The following is a 23,099-nucleotide window of genomic DNA, read 5'->3' as shown; positions in this document are numbered from 1 at the left end:
TTCCTAGTTTACACCTAGTATGTGTTCTTGTTTAACTCACTCTCTTGCGTTCAAGATACAAAGATGTGAATGTTAATGAGCACAAACGTGGGGAAAACGGCATATTCGGACCTGCACTCTTACGAAATGTGACGATTCATACCCACACATAAATGCTGTGCGCTAACATACCTACACTTTGTTTCTGTCGAATATGCATACTTTGTTTCTTGCGTTTAAAAACGGTGTTAATTCATACAATGCCGTTAACGGTGTTATCTCCTCCGATCCGTTACGAAAGTTGATGCGCTGTTGAGACTTGACAGACCAAGACGATGTCATCCAAAACTGATTTTAAGAAGAAAAAAAATGACGTCGTTTTCAGATTAAAATTTTTTAAACTTTTTTATTTATTTTGTTTTCTTCTCTTCTTCTCTTCCCCGACACAAACTCTAAGATTGTAAGTTTTGTTGGACAGAAATACTGTTGGCTTTGTTAGAATTAAAGCACATATAGTTTAAAAACCATTGACCTTAAATTTTTGTTACATAAATACGTACCAAAACATACCCTCAAAACATAACAAGTAGGCACAAAAACATAGCAAATGACAGCAAACACATAACTAAAAAACATCCATCTTCAAGCTTGAACACCTATCCATCGTCCCTGCCTCACAAATAAAAAAAAATTAAGAAACTTAAATCAACCTCAATACTCAAATAGTCAGACAAGTTAGGTAAGTAGACATTACATAGACTCAATCGAAAGTAACAGAAGACAGAGATGGTTGACTTGGTCCCTCTCCAACATCAAGTGAAACTGAATCAACCATTTGTTGTGTTTTTGCTTTCTTCTTAGGTGGGCGAGGCTTAAGTGGAACTCCACCATTAGAACATCCTAGAGAATTGTGACCAATGCATTGTCCTCGAGTGTTGGGTCACTTTCTTACCCTTCGTTGGAGACTCATGAACACTCTTCATACGCTTAGCAGGGTTCTTCTTCCGGCCCTTTGATTTATCTCTTGCTGGTGGTTCAATAGTTTCTTCACCACTTGCGTTCCAAAACTTCATACCGTTCATTGGTTTAATGTTATCTGAGTACTGAGCCTGCCATGTAGATGTCAGATACCAATGTGAGATCAAATCTTCTGTCCTGTATGTCTTCTTATCCTGGACAACACGCAAGACATGGCGGCATGGTATCCCTGATAAGTCCCACCTTCTACAAGCACATGTGTGCGACTTCATGTTGACTTTATATGAGACTGACTTCTCTTTAACTTCAAACTGTCCCGTTGGTCCAGGATAGATCCTACAATATTTTCTGTGAAGCTCTTCAATAGCAATGACCTTACCAACTTTAAGGCACGGGCATTCTTCCTTATGTCTATCCTGAGCATTGCTTGTCTTCTAATGGTCTCAAGCATCTCAACCAAAGGTAAGGCACGGGCCTTCTCAATTGCACTGTTGTATGACTCTGAGAAGTTGTTCAGTGCATCCTCACATGTTGATGTGGTCTTGAAGTATGCCCGACTAAAGGTTTCTGGGTTCCTCTTCATGACTCCATCATACACATCAACGTTGAAATCCTTTATGTTAGCCAAACTGATGCCATAATCACCCTTGTTGTGACTCTCTACTAGATGCCAAAACAATTTTGTCATCTTCGGCTGCTTTGGAAAATCTTTTTTCAAGTTTCCATAGACGTGTCTAGCACACATTCGATGCTCAACCTTTGGTAACTCTTGGTGCACTGCCTTTAAAAATGAAGAAAGTAACATAAATGAAATCTGAAAAAATAAAAAATGAATTCCACATTAACCAAAATCTTACCTTTTGTCGGTCTGATACAAGCGTGAATCCATCACCATTTTTAAGATTAAAATCTTTTTTCAGAAGCTGGATAAACCATACCCAGCTCTCGGTCTCTTCCACATTAACAACCGCCCATGCAATAGGAAATATCTGATTATTTGCGTCTCGTCCCACAGCTGCAAGTAGTTGCCCTTTCGTAGTTGACTTCAGAAAACATCCATCAATATATGCCGAAGATTGGCCGACAATGCTTAATCCACGTCTGACGTAACGCAGCGAAACACACATAAAACCTATCAAATACTTTTAAAAAACGAGACACATGTTATATCATTAACATATGAGCATTATAAACTACAAAATAACACTTTTAAAGAAACTTACTCCAAAATATGAAGTTCATAGTCTTTTATCCTTGCGTATTGTTCTTCGAACTCTGACTGGATGATGATATCCAAAGCTATTTTCTTTGCCTTTCTGCATTTATCACCTGTTACTACCAGATTGTAACGATCCTGAATTTGTTCTTGAATGCATTTCGGTCTGAAATTGGGGTCATTCCTTATGTCGTTTAAAAATCCTGCAATCGCCGTCTTTAAAACAAGTATGCTCATCCTGAAAAGTCTTCACCATCCACTGCGCAATTGGTTCTTCGTAAGAGCAATAAATCCTCCATGGACACCGTTTTTCACCTTCTTCAACTGGAACTCCACATCGAGCCTCAGATTTTACTTTTCCCCATCTAGTATACTGGACACATTCCATCCTCCTTTTAAAGCATATTCCAAGACAGCTTCCTTGAGTACTCTTCTATGCTCTCAAATACTTGTCGTATCTTTAACTCACCACTTCCTCGTATCCACCTCTCGTAACGGTCGTTACTTCCTTCATCTTCACAGTCTGAAGAGGGGGGAGTTCTTTGATAATCGTCGTTCTCATTGTCGTCAACAAAGCCAATAAGATTTGATTCAACACGGGCTTCAGCATCTACAGCCTTCTGTGTAGCTTTCGCTGCACCATTTGAAGCTCTCGTCGCTGTGCCACTGTCATTGATCTCAACAACAGGAGGAGCATCATCATCATCATCATTATCAGCTTCCAGATACACATCTATAGCTTTGATCCAAACCGAAGCCTCACACATCTTCCTGAAATTATCATCGCCTTGACACAATATCTTCAGCTCTGATATGCCTTCATTAGGCATCTTAAACCAAATCCTCTGTCCATTGGAGGATCTATTCAACTCGCTCATTATATTTCCAAACAGAGCTTCAACCGGTGAGTGGAGAACGTCACGATTTCCACCCTCGTAAGTAACGGCCCCAGAATCATCTGTCTGAAACTTTCCACTATGAAATACACTGAAAGTTGTATGACTGTAATAAGAAGAACAAACAAAGTAAACACAAAATTCTGTCAAAAAATTCTCTGAATTTTAAAAACCCTAACTCCAAAATTTACCTCATTTTTTTAGGGGAATCGAAGAGCCTAGATGCAATATCAAGTAAATTCCTTTCTGATCGTGATTCCCATAAGCTTTGTTCTTGATTGGGTGCAGAGTAGCTTCGAGTTTTTAAGAACTGAAATTATTATTTTAGAATGATTATTCCTAAAACCCTTAATGGGGTTCTTAATAATTTTTTAGTAATAAATATAATTTTAAGAACTTTTGTTAAGAAACACATAAAATTTGTGATACAATGCTAGTTTCTTAGTTAAAGGTTCTTAAAAAAAAATTAAACATTGTTGTATACTTGTTCTTTTAACTTCTGGAAAATCAATCACCAAGATATGAATATATGAGATGAAAGAAGGGGATCCATGAGAAAACTAGAACAAGAAGGAAGAAAACAAAGCGTTACTGGCAACATGACAATGAAACAACAGATCTGCATTGTGAATCATCCAATCATAGGAATTAAAAGCTGTGTGATAGACAAGATAATCTGAAAAAAAACTCACAGTATAAGCATCACTTAGACATGTATACATCATCAAGTTCTTGTTTTACCTGCACCATCTAACTGACGAGTTGTACCACACATCAATTATAACAATAACTGAGAAAACACAAACTGAACAAAGCAAAAGAATATAAATCCAAAGGAGTGCTATAACTAACCACCATACACGGGCTGCACTAAAGAGACCATTCCCATCATAAACAACCACTCCATCTTTATTATCAATTCCAAGAGCAGAACGGCCAGCAGCAAAAGCTTGCTCAGACGGTAACATATGTGGCAACTGTTACAAGACATTGGTGTTTCATATTAGATGATCACACTCATAGCACAAGAAAGAAGCATAATAGGAAACACAAAAGGGAAAGTTACAATACTATGAAGTTAACAACAAAGAGTCGAGATGTTTTCAATGGATGTAATAGAATGAACAACCATATACTCACTAAATTTATGTTGAAAATGGCAGCACAATAAGATAACTTTTATATTGATAAGATTTCACTTCATACAACACGTTTTTATTCATAAAAGGGGAAGATAGTGATTCTTACACTTGTTGATCGATCTGATATTCCATCCAAATCAAAAAAGAGAGCACGGGGAATATGAGCAGCCTGTAGTAGGAGAGAACAAAGTTCATTAGGAGCAAAGCCTGCTTTTGCTTCAACTCCAGTAGAAGCTATAGCCAGAGCCTAAGCGAGTGTAGAATCCTCTCTTCTGCAATTATCATCACAACAACACACAAGAAAGAGTCAAACTTTATAAAACAGAGCATCGATTTGACGCTGACCTCATCACAAACACACAAGAAAGAGTCAAACTTTATAAACAGAGAGTAAAACAGAGCAGAACCCAGTAGGTAAAGCAGCGATCAAACGAACACTCAGTGACTTACACTCAGAAAGGCGGCGAATTTAAGGGTCTTTTGCGGAGAAAGAGAAGGAGTGAAGCATGCTCTTGTTTTACGTCTAAGTCTAATCTAGTCCGATCAAATTCTAGTTCGATCTAGTTCGATCAAATTCTTTCGAGCGTAGACATCACTCTCCCTCTCCCTCTCCCTCTCTCTCTTCCTCTTCCTCTTACTCTTGCCCCAGAACTCAGAGGTCCTTTCGATTGGTGAGCCACCGAGAGAGAGGTCCGTCGTCGTCCACGAGAGCCACCGAGAAAAGCCACAGAGACAGACCTCCCGTTGAGTCTAGGAGCCACAGAGAGGGACAATATCGCTGTTGAAGTCGCATAGAGAGAGGTTTGGACGGAGAGAAAGAAGAAACCGAACAAGCCAAAAACGACGCCACCTCTCGTCACTCTTCTCGTTGCCCTACACGTGTCCACTAAGAGTCGACTCTTCCTTCTCCTAAATAAGACGCGGTTCTTCGGTAATTAGGTATTTTTCATTTATTTTTTTTGCAAAATTAAGACACCGCGGTAATCATGCTCTTAGTCTGTGTCGGGGAAGCGAAGAAGACAAAAAAAAAAAATTTAAACTTCAATCCGAAAACGACCACGTTTTGTTCTTTTTTTCTTAAAATCAATCTTGGATGACATCGTCTTGGTCTTCCGTCGACTCTCAACAGCGTATCAACTTCCGTGACGGAGGAGATAACACTGTTTACAGCAGTGTATGAATTAACAACGTTTTTAAATTGCAGGTATGCATATAAGACAGAAACAAAGTGTAGGTATGTTTCATGGGAGAGGCTAAGTTAATGGTGGAAGTGGAATTAGAAAAAGCTTTCCCGCAGAGAATTGCAGCTACTGATAAACAAGGCAATGTTTCCATGGTTTCAGTTGAGTACTCATGGATTCCAAATAAGTGTGAGAAATGTGGTCATTTCGGCCATAAAAAATCAAGATGTCTGCAGTCTGAATCATTGGATCTGGGATTCACTGCATCTAATCAGGTTGTGAAAGAAGTGGGTCTAGCACCTACCGAAGCTGTTACTCCCGTTGCTGCTTATGATAAACTTTCAACATTACCTCTTACTAATACTCATGAGGAAGTAGCTTCTGATACTCCAACTCTTCCAAGTTCAGAAACAGAACTTGAAGCCACAACTCCATTTGAACTTGTTGCATCTGAAGCAACATCACCTGCTGCTGCGTTTCAAAGCGTCATCCCTACCCTGCCTCCTGCTGTTGCAGCTGATGCAACTTCTCTTGCTGCGTTTCAAAGCGCCATCATCCGTACCCCTCCTCCTGCTGTTGCATCTAATGCAACTTCCCCTGCTGCGTTTCAAAGCGCCATCCATACCCCATCTCATGGCTCATCTCCTGCTTTGGTAACTTTCTCTTCTACTTCTTCAGATTTAGTGACTGAGAATGTTGAAGGAGGTGTCTTTGGTAGCCATTTTGCTGCATTACATTCAGAGTTTTCAGGGTTTGAAATGGGAGATCCTTCTCAAAGGACTCGAGGAGGTCGACCAATTAAACCAACACAAAAAGTTCAAGAAATGCAGTGGACTTTAGTAGGAGGAAGAAAAAATAGAGGCCGTGGCGGTCGTGGCGGTCAAAGAGATCATAGACCTCCATTTTAAACGCCTCTAAATCTCAGGTTTCTGTCATCATGCTCCGTGCATGCATTGGAAAACTCCCATCTTAACCAAGTACTAAGTTACTTTGTAACTTCTTCTATAATTTCTCATATATCTGTTTCAGATATATGTTTTCTCAATTGTAAGATGTTATTATCGAACAATTGTAAACCTTGGTTACTTTTATTTTAATGCATCAAATTTAGTCAAAAAAAAAAAAAAACAAAGTGTAGGTATGTTAGCGCACAGCACTTATGTGTGGGTATGAATCGTCACATTTCGTAAGAGTTGCAGGTCCGAATATGCCGTTTTCCCGCACAAACGTGTCCTAAAAGTAGGGTAGTTTTGCCAGACCTTGAGTTTACAACGATTAAGCAGGGTCACTCTGTTTCGCTCTTTTCACTCCTTGGTGCGAAACCCTCTCAATCCTCTAGAATGTTTCCCTTTAGCCATATAAACTCACAGTTTTTGTAGTATAGTAGCTTTATCTAACCACTTGGCTTATAATAGTCAAGTCAAGCTGTGATAAATGACTATAGTGTGCTTATATTAATTTGCACATAACAAATAGAGACCATAATAGATTTAGTTAGTTTAATAACTTGCCTACAGCCTACGAGACTTGTGAGTGTGGTTCATATTTACTCTCTACCTTCTTTGTGACTGTAGTCGCTACAAGACTACAAGACAAACCATCATCAGGCAAATCGAAAAGAATCCTTTGTTTATCGCATTCCTTTTTCAGTAAGGTAATTCTTAGTTAGAACTGTTCAAAGAAGAGTATTCGAGATCATGAGTGTTTAAGTGAGCTCATTTGAGTTGTCATTGAACGAGTTTCCTACAATGAATGTGCTTATAATCTAATCAAGTTATTTTGCTAACTTCAGGTCGATCCATTTCTTTGAAAATAGAAAAATCTTCTCATAGTCTAATATACTTAGCAAGTAATGAATAAAAAAAAACATGTATTGGTGTGTTTTATTCCATGAATAGTCAACTTTATATAAGAATACAAAAAAAAATTAGTCTAGAGACTAAATAACACTTAGAAAATGTTTTCTATTGACATAAACAAGTTTAGAAAAACAAGTAAATGTAAAGTATTATAAAATATGTGTTAAGAAAAAAGAAAGCAAAGTATTATAAAATATAGACTTATGGGTTTGTATGGACTTTCTCAAAACAATATGTTTTTTTTTTCAACACAAACTCAAAACAATATGTATAAACACAAATCTTTGCTATTTCTGCGGGAACACTTTTGATAAAGGAACATTAAATGTGTGTGTTCTCTAAAAATAAAACAATTTTTTCAAAAAAAATGTGTGTGTTCTCTAAAAGTAAAACAAAATTTTCAAAAAAAAAATGTGTGTGTTCCTGCAGAAGTTAGGATATTATTTTAATGCCTACGTAGACATGATTTATATCACAAGTTTATACATACCTGGCGTAGGAACTAGGATGTAGTAGTCCAATAGTTGTGTTGTGTGACCCTGCCTTTCCCTGGTGATGCGAGTAGGTTGGAAATCTACTAAAAGCTGAGCTGCATTAGAAAATTATACCTATGCTGCATTAGGTGCCAAAATAGGCTGAATTATACCTATCCTTTTTTTTTGAGCAAATTATACCTATCCATCTCATTTGTCCAGTGAAAAAAAAAAAATTTGAACCCGAAAAAGAGAGAACAATATAGGTTAAGTTATACCCAGTCACGCACGCCATTTGTGTCCAATGAACATAATAGGTAAATAATACATTTGTCATTTTGTAAGATTCATGATTTTTTTCTAGAATATTATTTTCTCTATAGATGATTTCGTCAAAGATATATCTTATATAATATATTACTCCCAGTGTATGTCACATATATTAAGGGTGCATTCAGTAAAACAACGTAACAAAACATTATCTGAATTTTATCGTGCACTATTGTTAAAATTTCAAAGACAACTTTTCAACATAACATTCTTGTTAAAGCAAAAAAAAACATAACATTTTTATAAATATCTTTTTGTCACAATATAAATATATATTTCGATTGCTTATTTATCAAATTAAACCCGGTATACACCGTGTTGTTTCCGTCGATATATTAAGACGTAGACAATGAAACATCAATACGCCAAAATTTAGAATTGGACGCATTTTTTTATAAAAAGTATCCAAAATATTTTGCTCCCAAATTTGTCATGGCCTCAGTCTCACTGATATTTTATTCGGTCCCCTACTTTTATATCAACTAACTTCATATCATTATAAATAAAATCTGGTCACTAAAACGAATATCTAAAAGAGTAAATTCTACCAACTTATAGTGTGGTTTATAGAGAAAACATATACTTGGTGCTCATGTGTTTTTACAAGCAATCCATACGTATTAACAAAACAAATAAATCAAACGCAAACTATAACTTTGAACTATAACTTTGACTGTGGCAACGCGTCTTGTTGCCCGTGCATCAAGGTTTCATTTTTTTTCCGGGAACTCGCGGCAACTGAAAGCTTAGTCCGCTCGTACCTCTCATTTGGACCATCTACGTTACGCTACCTTAGGTTCATCTTATAGGACCTATATACTTTGTAATAGATTCTGCACTTTTCATTATAAGGCTATTTACAATGGGCATGTTGAATTTTTTTTTCAACTATTTAATGCTTCCAATAAAGCTGTTGAAAAAATAAATTCTAATACGTGGATTGTTAGTTGAATAGATAAAATATAGGGCCCACAACACATTTGTGTAGGTTAGTTATTGGCTAATAAAATAATTGAGAATTTTTTTCACCCTAACCATTTCATCTCAATTATTATGTAGTAAATTAATTTATTTCTTTAATTATTTTATATCAAAATTCATAATTTTGAGTACTCTATAAATAGAAATTTGTTTCATTTGATTTGAATGTATATATTTGTACACAATTATTTAACTTTCGCAATAAACTTCTTAATATATGTTAAAATATTATTTTCATAAAATAAATTTCAAAATATTAATATTAACTATTTTGTTAAATTTTTAATTATTATCGTATTTTAAATAAAATTTTGTTTATAGTTTTCGTTATTAATATATAATCACAACTAAACACATAAAATATAAAATAAAATAGGAAGATAGAATGTTGAATTTTTTAAACAAACTATTGTATGATATAAAAATTAAATATATGTTAAATGATTAGGTGGAAAAAGAAATATGATATGGATAAAAGAGAATATGATGTGGAGTATTAAAAGGTAAAAAATAGGGGGTTAAAAGAAAAAAACCATTGTTAATGGTCTAAATGCTTGTTTAGGTTTAATTTATGTTTTTCCGCTAATAGTCAATTTTGTCTTTCTGTAAAAAACGAAAAATTTGATATAACATTGTAATTTATGCTTTTCTGCTAATAGTCAATTTAACATTGTACCAAAAATAAAAAAACTATAACTTTGAAAAATCTCGATCGTCTCTTAAGAACCATCAGTCCACTGACCGGGTCCTTACCTTTTATAGCCATATACTGAAACTTGTATAGATTTGTAATTTGTAAAGCGATCTTGACATTTGATATGGCACCAATATTATTTTTTGAACAAAGCTCATATGGCTCCAATATTACATAACTTGATTTATAATAAATTCCACTTTCGTCTTGTTTTGTACGTTCTGTCGATCGTACGTTCATAACATAGCACGTGCTCCTCAGCCCACCATCTCTAACTTCATCTGTATATTCTCTGGACTTTTGGACGTTCCTCCTTCATTTTTTACTTATTTTGTTTATAAATATTTCTAATTGTTTTTATGCAAAGAGAAACATTCGCTAGGACAATATATTCACTTTTTTTTTATAAACATAATATATCATCACTTTCATTAGTTCTTTTGTGCCCCTTTTAATTCCAAACTAGTGATTACCGTTGAATATTTAGAGATAGTCTCGTAGTTCGAAAAAAAGTCTCGGTAGTTCATAGTTTTTTTCTCTTAGGACCATCTCCTATATAAAATAGGAGAACTCTATAATAGAGATAAATTTGTTTCTAATGTATTCTTTTATTTCTTTCTCTAAAAAAAAATATTTTTGATATATTTTTTTCTAATTTTACAAATAGTACATTTTATTTGTAAAAGTTAAAAACTAACCCAATTTAGTTTAACATTCATAAAATTATGATATTATGTACACTGAATATTTTTATAGAAACTATTATGTAAATAAAAAATATGATTATATATTTATATAAACAATACATTTTCACTAAAAAATATTTATTTTGGTTATAATTGTTAAAATAAAAAGTTAAATGATCATTTTGTAAATAAAAAAGTATGTCTCTATTATAGAGGAATGCTATTTCTTCCTCTAAATATAGAGGTGAAAATAGATTAGCAATCTCTATTTTAGAGGAATAAATAGAGTATGGTTGGAGTGATTTTACCTCTAAATGCTATTATAGAGGCAAATCTAGATATGGGTTGGAGATACTCTAATTTCTGATAACACAAGAGAAATATAGCACTTTGAACAAAAAAAAAAGACAAAGATAGCACTAATCGGAATACTCTAATTTCTGATAACACAAGAGAAATATAGCACTTTGAACAAAAAAAAAGACAAAGATAGCACTAATCGGAATCCTGATGATTTGATTTAATTAATTTATAATTTGTATATATAAAGAATGGGAGATGCAACACTGGCAGGTTCATTTCGGATATATGTAAAAGAATCAGTGCAGTCTCAAAATATTTCTAGGCCATATTCAAAAATACACGATATATGTAATATAATGTTAAGAGTAAACTAGATATTGAGTCGCGCAACCGCGCGAATGTTTGTTTTCATTTTTATATACATAGATATTTGTTTTAGATCATTAGTGGTATATATTTTTAATGTTAATCATATACTTGAATGTTTATACAACTATTTCAAATACAATAATTTTATAATTTTTTTGTTCTAATTAATCAATTGTTTAAAACCGTATGTGTTTGTTATTTCTTATTATATATTTATTTTATTATATTTGTATTTAGTTATTAAGCAAATTAATATATTCATGAAAAAATATATTTTAAAACTATTTTGTGTTTAATTCAAGTTAAATTCTGACTCGTCTTTCAAAAATGGATTTCTTTTACCAATATTTTTTACGCTTATTCATTTTAGATAATATGTCATTTTATATACAAAAATCTAAGATATGTTAATTTTTAGACATGTATTATAAAGTTTTCTAATTTTAAACTGCTATGTCATAAATAGTATATATTTTTTAACATAAATAGTTTATATATATGAAAATAAAATTTATCAATTTAATATACTTTTATTGTATTTAGTTCAATATAATAATTGTTGGATCCAACTTTGGTCAATACCATAATGGACCACGATCAAAGGCATGGGCCTTAAAGGACCGGAGCCCGTAGCAAGAATACGAGCTCGAGAAAGAATCGCCGAGGTCGCGGAGATCGTGCAACAAGAAGCTGAGATCGCGGAGCTACCACAGAGATCTCGAAGTAGACTTACTATAAAAGAAGATGAGTGGAAACAGAGGAGGACACGTTGAAAACCCTAGAGAGAGCTACACACTTACATTGATCTTGTTGTCACCCACTTTTAGATTATTTTTTTACCGATCTCGTTTGTATCACTCGATCTAGTTCAATTCATTGTATTCGATCTTATTCATCAATAAAGTCCATTTTCACCTACTGGAAACTATTTAACATTGTTGTGTTCTAAAGATATCGTTGCCTACATCATTTGTCTTCCCTAGATCAAACCCCGATCACTATCAAATACTTAGTGTAGATTTTAGGTTCTACAATAATTGTATTTTAACTTGATGATTATTTATAAAGTAGATAAAATATGATAGAATTTTAATTTTTCATTTTATAAACGAAAATTTAATATATATTAATGCATAATGATAGTTCATTGCTAATTACAAAATTAGTGAAAATATTTAAATAAACTTTTTGAAAATTAGGATATCGCTAAACTAATTTTAAACAGATTTATTAGAATTTTTCAAATATAATATATATTTATATTTAAAATGAAAAAATATCATGATTAAAATAAGTGGAAAAGTTAACTCCAATTTTTAAAATTTTATTTACTCTCTTTTCCACTTCACATTTCCACCATTTTACTCTGTCATTAACCTCGGTAAATAGTGGATCCTCTACACGATTATAACCGCTTATCTAATATAATTATAGTGGTTTTGACAAAAAAAAAAATATAATATTCATATTTATAGGTGTACGTGCATCTTTAACTGATTGGTTATCAACTAGAATAAAGCGGTGAAAAAATTATGAAAATAAATGGAAAAAAATATATAATAAAGTTGGAGCAAACTTTTCATCTTATTAAAAATTGAGGTAAGATTATTCTACTTCTACTATTTTCTGACTGTTTATAGTAAATAAGGTGGAATCATATTTCACTTGATTAACTAAAATTAGAATAAATTAGCTGAAATAATTTTTCATCTAGTTTAATTTACTCTAACTCTACCCTAAAATCATACCTATAGAGTAGTTTTGCATCTGTGTTAAGTTTCTTTTAAAATTATAAGCTATAACTTAACGTTTTAGAATAATTAATTAATATATATTTTTATTCAGATTCGACCGGTCTATTTGCACATGATAAAAGATAACATCGAAGAGTTGTTAAATATCATGTACGCTTACGTATTTTTAGTTGTACTACCAGAAGTATAATTATAAAAAATAGTAGGACTGAGGAATAATGGTCATGTATCATTTCGCCTAAGGCTATCTCTAACCTAACGCTACAATATCATTTTAGTGTAAGTTCTACACTAAATTCTCTCCAACATAATTTTTAAATCACAGTATTTTAGTGTAAAGTTACACTCCGTATCAAATTTGGCGTGTTACTATTTACCATATTAAATACTATTTACCTATTTCTATCAATAAAATATTAAATTAAATAATTTTTGGTGATAAAATAAATATAAATAATAAAATCAATATATGAAATAAATATATGTGATATATTGAAATAATTTATTTTGATTTATTATTTTAATATTATTAAATTTTAAAATAGTAAATATTTATTAAACAAATATTTGACTGTGATGTATTTTTGTGCAATATAATAACATAATAATTTTATATATTATATATATTAAGTATTATCAAAAGTTCTAATCTTTATATATAAAGTACACTTTAAATCACTTCTAGAGGGTCCACGTCGGATGACACGTAATCAATTCGGATGTTCTCGAGCCGACACGTGGCCACTTTAACAAAACGCAGCGATTTATTATTTTAGATATAGTATGGGCTTTCTATCTTTATGTGTTTGTCTAAAACTATTGGGCTTAAGTTTGTACTTTGTTTCAGGCCCTGCAGCCACTTTACGATGCGCTAACCTTAATGTTCTTCGCTGCTCTTCTTTCGGCGGCGACGATGACGATCAAGCTTCCTCGCCGTTTCATGTAACGGATTGCGTTATGGTTTTTACGTGTTTAATCCTGTCAATTGAGGCGTCCACTATGAGTTCTTCAATGCGCCGTTTTCGTCGGCGAGATCTGTGATATCAGATATAAATAGTCAGTATTTCTCCTCTGGAAATCACGATCTCTTCCTCTCTCTGTTACATGTTATGATTTTTGCCGAAGTTCTTTAATTTATGTTGTTCATATTGTTATTTGCTTTTATTTTTGCTTTGTTTGGTTATTAATTTTTGTCCAACAGGAGGAATCATAAAAATTTGTGTGTTCATGGAAGAACCGTATCAAATTTTTGGTGATGGCCCATTCGTGTTTCCAGCATAACCAAACTAATGCTCTTTTTGCTCATACGAATGAAAGAAAATTTCATATTATATCCCTAGGATAGATACAGAACATCAAATCTGCAATCTCGGAAAAAAAATATGCAATCTCTGTAGAAGCAAGTTGACGTTATAACACTGACAATCAATGCACGGAAGAGGTAACCTGACAGTCAGATTTATATGTATGTGTGTATTTCTCATTACATTGTCTTGCAAATAAGCTTATTTGTTTTGTTGGAGCAGTTGATTTATTGCAGACCTTGCAGGGAATGGTAGACCTTGCAGGGAATGGTAACATCAAATATGTGTTCTTTATAATTTACATAAATACATTGACAACACCGCAGACTTCTTATTTTTGATTGTGTCTCATGCTGTGTTTTTTTCTAATTTTTCATACTTCACTTTACTAAGACTCAAGTGATGATTGTTTGGATGATTTTTAGATTTTGGTTTTTGGTTTTTGGTTTTTAGTTTTTAGATTTTGGTTTTTAGTTTCTGATTTTTGATTTTGCAGTAGATTTTAGTTTTTGAAAAAACACGAATGGTGATTTTGGTTTCTAACTTTTGGTTTTTGTTTTAATAAAATAGTAAAATATTTAGTTTTAGTTTTTAGAAAATTTGAATGATTATTTTTGTTTGAGTTGAAATAAAAATTAATAGTAAAATATTACTTACTATGAACAACAAATAATACAAAACTAGATTTTGACCCGCGCTTTCAAAGCGCGGGTTTATTTTTGTTTTTTTTTAATTGACAAATATTTAGTAAATGTCACATTTTCATATATTTGTGTTTTATTTTATAAAAGACTTAAAAATTTTATCTTTATTTATCGTATTTCATTTTAAATGACTATTTATGTTAAAAAAAATTAAACTTTATTTTTTTAATGAATTAAGTTGGTATAACTCTGATAAATTAATTTTATTATGGGGTTAATATTTTAATTAAAAAATTATATACTTTTAATAAAGATTTATACTTTTCAATAAAAAATTCAATTATTTTTATGAATGCTTAAATTATATTAAGAAAAGAAAAAAATAATAATTAAGAATAGTTGAAAAAAAATTATTTGAATTTGGACTCAATGGTCCAAAGGAAAAAAAAAGTGAGAATTGAATCTGATTTTTTAATAGGCCCAAATGGCCCAAGAGAGATTTGATTTGGGCTGGATCCAAAAATAATGACCCAATATAGATTTGTTATTAATATTACTTAATTGCCCTTAATGAAACATGCAATGTTAGTGAAAGAAACATGCCCCTAAGGTAATTATGACAATAGGATCCTGCTTTAATAGTATAGATATTACCACTTAAAAATAAATAAATTTATTTTATAAGAGAAAATAATGCGAGCTAGATAGATGAACCACAATTCTGTTATATATATTTGACAACATAATTAATGCAGTTTAAAAATGAAAAGACATAGTTAAAAAGTTAGAAAAACAGTTATATTTTTAAAATATTTTATAAATCAAATATTATAAATAAAAATATCAATAGCTAGTTTATTTAAATATACTAAATAAAATTTAAATGTATTTTTATAAGTTCAGGAAACTGTATAAAATTATAAATATATTTTGAATTCGGAATTAAAAAATTTATTATCCTTTTGGTTTCTCAAAAATTTGATTGATGATTTTTTGGTCTGATATTAAAAAAAAAATTAATTTAGAAGTTTATTTCTTGTTTAAAAAAAATTAATAAAAGAATATATATCACGAATTTTAATAAATAGTACCAATAGTAAGAAAATGAATCTTACTAAATCTTTTTTGTTTACAGTAATTATCATTTTTGCTTTTTTCTTATATTAAAATATAAATAAAATAAAAACAATTTAAAAAAAATTGGAAACCCACTGTAGGATAAGAAAAAAAACTATGAAAACTTGGCTTTTGGTTTTTGTGTTAAAAAAACAGTTATTTGCAAAAACTACTTTCCCTACATTTTAGGGAATCTATTCTTTTAAAATCTTGATTGGTTGTAAAATGGTTTTTGGAAAAACAAAAACCAAAAACTAATCCAAAAACTACAAACAATCAACCTCTCAATTAAGTCTGGCTGATGTAGTTTATCATTGCAACTGTTTAACTTTATTTCAAGATATCTTTTGTGGTGATACTTGATGCTAACTTGCTGTGTGGCAGGATGAACCAATATTTGACATAAACCCGAGGCCTCTGCGTGAGTCAGAGCTTATTACTTTACATTAGCTTTCCTTACAATGATCTGAACCGGAGCCGGTTGGTAATGTTAGTTAGTCGGATCTTAGCGCCTTTTTTGTCAAATTTGACTGAGATGGTAACTTTGTATTTCTTCTTAGACACGTGGAGAACAGTAACCCAACCGCAATAACCATCTCCACCAATGACAAGAACACGTTGGTTTTAACGATGAGTTATTGGTAGATGTTTCAGGTTGCGGTTATTGGCTTATAGGTAAAGTTGCTCAGAAATGACAACATCTCTTCTGTTTCTCTTGGAAGACAAGTACTTGGAGCTAAAATTTTGAAAAGACTTTAGCATTGAAGGTCTGCCTTAAACCAAACGGTTTAACCAAATACTTGCTGTTGGTTAGTAAGATAACTGAAGTGCATGAAGTTGACACTAGATGCACTATTTAAAAGGTTTGTTATTGATTCTGTCAGAGACAACTGCAAAACAAAAGCAGCCAAGATATAGGAAAATTTGGTCAACATTGATAGATGCAAAGACGAAATATATGAAACTTCTCTTTTAGATTCGTTCGATTTCTTTGTGATATGTACTAATTAGGTAGTGTAATTAAAAAAGGTAGTGTAATAAAACATATTTTTTTGAACAAATTTGTTAAAGACGAAGACGATAGTCATATAGTGTAAAAATGTAAAGTAGGTTTTAAAAAATCCTTCTCATTTCATTTTATCAATTAAAAAATATCTCTTTGAAGATATTTAAAGAGAACAATCATCTCAGTTCAACAGAACTGAACTATATAAGAATTTTTTTTTGAACAACTTTAGTCTTTTTATCGGTCAAAAAAAAGAAAACAACTTTAATTTTCCTCCAAACAATATTTATGCGGTAGAACTTAGAAAGTAAAAAAACCATAACAACATAAAATCTCTACGATTCATTCCTACCTTAAAAGACACTTTGAAACAAAACTCAGTAAATAGTTATAAAGGAATTAAAAATAACATTCTATATATAATTAAAATAAAATCATTTAAACTAAAAAATAAATAAAAGAAAATATAATGCAACAAATTCCGCGCGAAGCGCGGGCTTGCCCTAGTCTAATAATATAAAAATCAAAATGATGTAAAATTAGGGGTTGTAGTTGAAATTTTTTTATAGTGTTAAAACTACACTAAAATGGTATTATGGGGTTGGAAATACCTCAAATTCATGAAATTTGAAAGCCAAGTTACAAAAAAAAAAAAATTCATGAAATTGCATATGTTTGATTCAGTAATCACGGTGAATAATGTGTCGCGGGAGTCGGGTTAATAGTCGAACGATTGACTTGTCCGAATAACCAGCCAGTATGTCAAAATGGAGAAAAGAATATAGTTATAGAAAAAGATGGAATATAAGAATCTAGACATCTAGTCACCTAGGATTCTCCAGCTTGTGTACGTTATCGTTGGATATATCACATCAATATGTTTTAATCATGAATGTTTTTCAAACAAATATAACAAATTGACTTGTTTAAACAAAAATCACTCGTCCTACCAAAGTACCTTCGTCCATCATGTTTCAACTTGATTAGTAAATATATACGTACCTTTATAGCTTTCTTACCATATATATCAAAAGAAAAACTTTGAGAGAATGTTGTAAAATTCGAATACACATTTTCTTGTCCTAAACTAATTTAATAATTAATTTAAACAAACAATTTAAATAAAATCGTATAAATATATTAAAATAACACTCAACTTGATATTTAATATTTTAAATTGTAATTTTAATGTATTGGAACATATTTTCTTTGTTTTCTTGAAACAAATGTTTAGTTTCACTAATAATCATAGTTTTAATCTATTAGTAATTTGTTATGTCTGTCTAGGGTCAAGTATCAAACAATAACTACTTATAAAAAATTATATATCCATGGAACATATGCATAGGATATAAGACATGTAGAAGTTATATCCCATGTAATTATTAAAAAAGATTATATCCCATGTAAAAAAATTCATGATATTATAAAAATGAATTGTATCTATAACTAAATTACAATCTAATATTTTCTAATTAAATTTTTTTATTATTCGTCCTTACAACAAACAACAACAGTGTAGGAAATCTTTCAAAAAAACGAACAGCAACAATGGTAAAAAAAAAAACAATGGTAAAAAACTACATGGCTGAAACAAAAACAATGTGGAAAATCTTTCAAATTTTATTATTCTACATAGCTCTCTATCTAACTACTGGATAGTCAACACGAGTGCATCAAATTCTTGGTTGGCCAACAAACTAATCAAGATGCGAGGGGAAGTATATACATGGATAAAACTGCGAGTTGGGAATGGAGTGAAATGTCGCTTCTGGATTGATAACTGGTCACTGCTTGGATCGCTGAAAGACCACTTTGCAACTACTTCGTCTTCAAGACAGGGTATCCCCCTACGTGCTACTCTGTCGGATCTAAATAGAGCTGGAAATTGGATTCTTCCTCAGCCTCGATCGAATGCAATGTTGCAAGCGCAGATTGCTTTGACAACTATATCACTGGTGGAAGAAGAAGACATCTATGAATGGGTTGTTACTGGATTGCCTACTGGAAGGTACAAAACCCCGCTGATATACTGGAAGCGGAAGGGAGAAGAACCAGCAGTACCTTGGTCGAAGGTAGTATGGACTAAGGGCGGGATTCCAAAACATAGCTTTATGGCATGTATGTTTATCTTGAATAGGTGTTCAACTAGAGATCGACTTCGGAGTTTGGGATTGGCTGTTGACTCCAAATGTTTACTCTGCAACTTGGAGGACGAAAATCGAGATCATTTGTTCTTCAGATGCTCTTACTCATGGCGGGTATGGTCTGAGATCTCTCGTCGCTGCTCTATCTTACCTTCATCAGTGTGGGAGGACACACTTAAACAAATGATCTTTCTTCGAGAAAATAAGCTCTTCAAGCGCTTCGTTCTTCTCTGTTGGCAAAGAGTGATCTACTCTCTTTTGCGAGAAAGGAATCGAAGACTTCACAGCCATCGATTTCAGACTTCAGATTTCATCATCGTTAACCTGAATCGACTAATCAAGGATAAGATTCTCAGCTTTAGATCTCCATCGATCTCCTCCTCTCTCTCATGCAAATGTGGGTGGAAACGGAGGCGACTCCTTGATCTCTGACTTCCGGCCTTCCTAGGCTTAGCCCATCAAATTACTATTTTGATCTAAAATATGAGTTTTAACTATAAGTTTTTTATGGGTTGGGTCATCTAGTGTAGGGGTGACAAAATAGCTCTATGGTTGTAAAACTTTTTTTTTCTTTTTTGCAATTAAATATGAATACCTTAAATCAAAAAAAAAAAACAATGGTAAAAAAACATATACATACAGGAGTCTTTTGAACTTTTACACGACTAATTATTATACAATATTTAATGGTCTAGCGAAATTATTTAAAAAAAGATAAATGAAACAACCCGATGGTGGCCTGCATAGAATACACATATGGAAAGAAGAATCAAACCTCAGTAATCTACCAAACACTGTTGCCATTATTTGACGATGATGTTGATTTGACGTGCGCCATGATATGTCGATGCAACGTGCGGCTCACATCCAAACACAAAGGCACGTACCTCTGTTACATATAGGACAAATTAATAAAACAACCTTCATAATCGTTTATTAACCAATCATAAAAACGATATTAACTAGTGGTATTAAAAATGGTATATTACGTATTTTGTATACATTTTTATTATTTTATTTCGTATTTTAACTTCGTGTTAATAGAAAAATAACAAGTTCAACTTAAATTACCAGTCAAATCATTCAATCTAAATCGTTAGTAATATCAAGAAAACTCCAAAATAGTCTATACTGTTGACCGAAATCTGAATATAATTTTTTATTATTACTTTCCGTTTCTTTTTTTTGGTAAGACCCTCGAAGAAATTGAATTACTTGTGGGTGGATTTCACGAATTTATAGACCAAAGTTCATTTAAATACTTGATTTTTATTGACAAAAAAAATTAGAAAACCCATTTTAAAACAGGAAAACATAAAAATGGATTCAAATTTTTGTTTTTATTTCTTTTAATCATCTTTTAAAATATGCTACGAAAATGATATTTGGGGTTTAATAGTTTACAATAAACTAAAAATATTAATACAAGGAACTCTTTTTTTTAAAAACAACTCTTCGGAATTACTTTGTACACTATTAAAAAATTAGTTATCAAATAACACATAAGGTTACAATTAACAAATATTTAATTTTCAAAAGAAACAAATTTCGTGCTTTTAAAATGCGAGTCATTATATATATTATTATATTTATTTCTCAATACATATCATCCTAAATATATAAAACAACTACTACACATATAACAAAAAAATAATTATAAAAATATAAATGTTATAAATATAATATGTTATAAAATAATATATTTAAAAAATAGATAATCCCGCGTTTTGAAAACGCGGATCAAAATCTAGTTAACTTTTAAATGAAAATAGTCCCAACAAAAAGGACATTGAATAGCATTAAATAAAATGGGCCAATGGGTCAATTCATCTCCAACTTTATAAGGGCCAATAAGCTCACGGCAAAAAAAAGAAGTAGAAAATCGAATTAATTAGGAAACTGGAAAATAACAGAAAAAATCAATATAAATAATAAAATATTTGAGAGTTCTAGCTCAAATTTAATTAGCTTTTTGATGATTAAGAGATTTTGAACCTATAGACCTTTATATTCTTTTACGATGAAGTACTAAATATATAATTTATTTATAAAATAGGTTAAAACATGTAACTTCCAAAACATTAGTCACTCTGTTTTTTTATGTTTTTTATTAGATGACGTTTTAATTTTTTTTCCAAATTAAATGAATTCAAATTTTTGTATAAAATTAATTTTTATGCTGTATGACTTTGCTATATTATGGGTTGCATTGTGATTAGTAGATAATTAGTGATGTTTATGTTTAGAAAATATATAAAATTATATTCTTAACTTTTGTGTATAATCCTAAAACATCATCTAATAAAAATTAGAGGAAGTGTTAGATACTTTATAATTTTTTTCCAATAAGCAACTCGTCGATCGTAATTTCATCCAGTTTCACATTTTTGTATCTTTGACTGCTACATTCTATTAAGCTCAAAATACGACGCCATTTCGTTTTCTAAAAGCAAAAATACGGTCGAGGTACTATTTGTAATATATGGTTATCTAGCCTATTCGTTATTAAGTTGAAATACAAACTTATTTCTATTTTGATTAGATAGATGCATTAATGTTACAGAGAAAGGAAATCTACATATCTATTCATATACATATATCGGAGAAAAGAACTATATGTCAGAACCTAAAAGTATGTAGGGGTCAAAAAAAAAAAATCTAAAAAACTTTAGGAAAAAAACAGGGCTAGAATACAAACATGGGAGTATGGGGACTTTGTTAGTTGTCACTGACTCACTGACGTCCACGTTTCCACAAAAACACATAACCTTTTTACATTGTCACACATTTTCCCACTTATAAATTTTAGAAAAAAAGAGAACAAAACAAGTCAAGCATAAACCGTTCATTGATTATACAATTTGGATCAACCGGTGAATTTTTTTAACGTCAAAAAGTTTTCACATGAGAAAAATACAATACGTACAAGACGACAGCATCTTTGTTTTCTAGTAACTTCCCGTGAAGAAAGGTTCTTCGTAAGGTAAGCAGTCCCAAAAGCCGTCGAGTTTGTGGTTCACGTCGAGCAAGAGATCAGGTAGATCAGAGAACGCGTCGTCGGTTATTGCGGTCATAGCCGGAGACGGTAGCGACTTCTCTACCTCTATATCAACGGCGACGGCAGCAGCAGCGGCGGCGGCCGCTTGGATGTCTTTAGGGTTGGCGCTAGCCGGTCTAGGGAAGTGGTAAGCTAGCTCCGGGAAGTTGAGGTGAGCAGAGCGGCCTTTTATAGCTAAAGCGGCCACGTCGTGAGCACGCGCCGCCTTCTCCGCCGTGGCGAACGTACCGAGCCAGATTCTTGATTTCTTTCTTGGCTCTCTTATCTCGGAGACCCACTTACCCCATTGTCGCATTCTCACTCCTCTAAAACTTGGATGCTTTGAAACAGCCTTTTCATCATTGTCTTTCTTGACTCTTTTCTTCTTAGGGTTATTACTATTCACTGTTCTCGCCATCGCCTGCGCCGGCGAGTCCTGAAAAACCCCCCCGGCAGTCGTCAGGATGTGATTCTGAAGAAGATGAATGATCCATCAATATGTTTTTTTTTTTTTTTTTAATAGAAGAGATTATAAATGTGATGAAAGAGAAGGAAAGAGATTTGGGTTTCTTGGTTTAGTGTGAGGGTAGAAAAGAGGTTTTGTTTGAGAAGAATAGGTCAGTGTGAGTTGTTATTATATACATCCAAATTTGGAGGTTGATTTTCCTTTGTAGTCTATACCTAAAATGTGTTTATACGTATTCAGTACACATTATACTTTGCCATTTGGAATTTTCAGTCTATATATGTATACGTATTCAGTATTATATTATACGTAGACATTTGGATTCAGTCTATAAATAAATGTATACGTACTCAGTAGACATTGTACAAAGACATTTGGATTTTCAGTCTATAGTTATATATAGTCTCTATATATCAGTGGAAGTGTGAAACTCATAGAAAAGCCCAGTGCTTGTAGCATGGTGGTGATTAACTTGAGGGAAAAAAACCCAATACGATGAAGCCACCGGGGTTAGAGTCCCGACCACTGAGGAATTAAC

General features: G+C 32.1%; 2 protein-coding genes, 1 long non-coding RNA gene and 1 pseudogene across 19 annotated transcripts; 2 read left to right on the top strand and 2 right to left on the bottom strand.

The window, feature by feature from the left end:
• Positions 1-490: 490 nt before the first annotated feature.
• On the bottom strand, positions 491-5,094 carry LOC106365632. 17 transcript variants are annotated; one of them, XM_022692222.2, is made up of 10 exons: positions 4,662-5,089; positions 4,318-4,483; positions 3,922-4,046; positions 3,762-3,823; positions 3,554-3,688; positions 3,261-3,379; positions 2,181-3,175; positions 1,815-2,058; positions 734-1,738; positions 491-648 (listed from the first exon to the last, which is right to left on the bottom strand). In XM_022692222.2, the coding sequence occupies exons 7-9, from the start codon at positions 2,408-2,410 to the stop codon at positions 1,226-1,228; spliced, it is 987 nt and encodes a 328-aa protein (XP_022547943.1). In that variant the 5' UTR covers positions 2,411-3,175; positions 3,261-3,379; positions 3,554-3,688; positions 3,762-3,823; positions 3,922-4,046; positions 4,318-4,483; positions 4,662-5,089; the 3' UTR covers positions 491-648; positions 734-1,225. The 17 variants fall into 17 exon arrangements, 14 of the variants coding, with proteins under 14 accessions (XP_022547943.1, XP_022547944.1, XP_022547946.1 ...); XM_022692223.2 differs by having other exon boundaries at positions 3,554-3,629; XM_022692225.2 differs by having other exon boundaries at positions 3,762-3,819.
• Positions 5,095-5,472: 378 nt separating this feature from the next.
• Positions 5,473-6,300, top strand: LOC106442591. Its single transcript, XM_013884259.1, has one exon. The coding sequence runs from the start codon at positions 5,473-5,475 to the stop codon at positions 6,298-6,300; it is 828 nt and encodes a 275-aa protein (XP_013739713.1).
• Positions 6,301-12,443: 6,143 nt separating this feature from the next.
• LOC125585624 lies at positions 12,444-18,481 on the top strand. Its single transcript, XR_007322643.1, has 2 exons — positions 12,444-14,282; positions 16,290-18,481. It is a non-coding gene; the product is annotated as an uncharacterized LOC125585624 (long non-coding RNA).
• A 3,291-nt stretch (positions 18,482-21,772) lies between these two features.
• Positions 21,773-22,873, bottom strand: LOC106363921 (annotated as a pseudogene).
• Between the last annotated feature and the right edge of the window lie 226 nt (positions 22,874-23,099).

The sequence above is a fragment of the Brassica napus genome, chromosome C4 (assembly GCF_020379485.1).
Source record: "Brassica napus cultivar Da-Ae chromosome C4, Da-Ae, whole genome shotgun sequence".
NCBI classification, from domain to species: domain Eukaryota; kingdom Viridiplantae; phylum Streptophyta; class Magnoliopsida; order Brassicales; family Brassicaceae; genus Brassica; species Brassica napus.
Note: the sequence above shows the minus strand (reverse complement) of the source record. Positions and strands in the feature narration are given on the sequence as shown.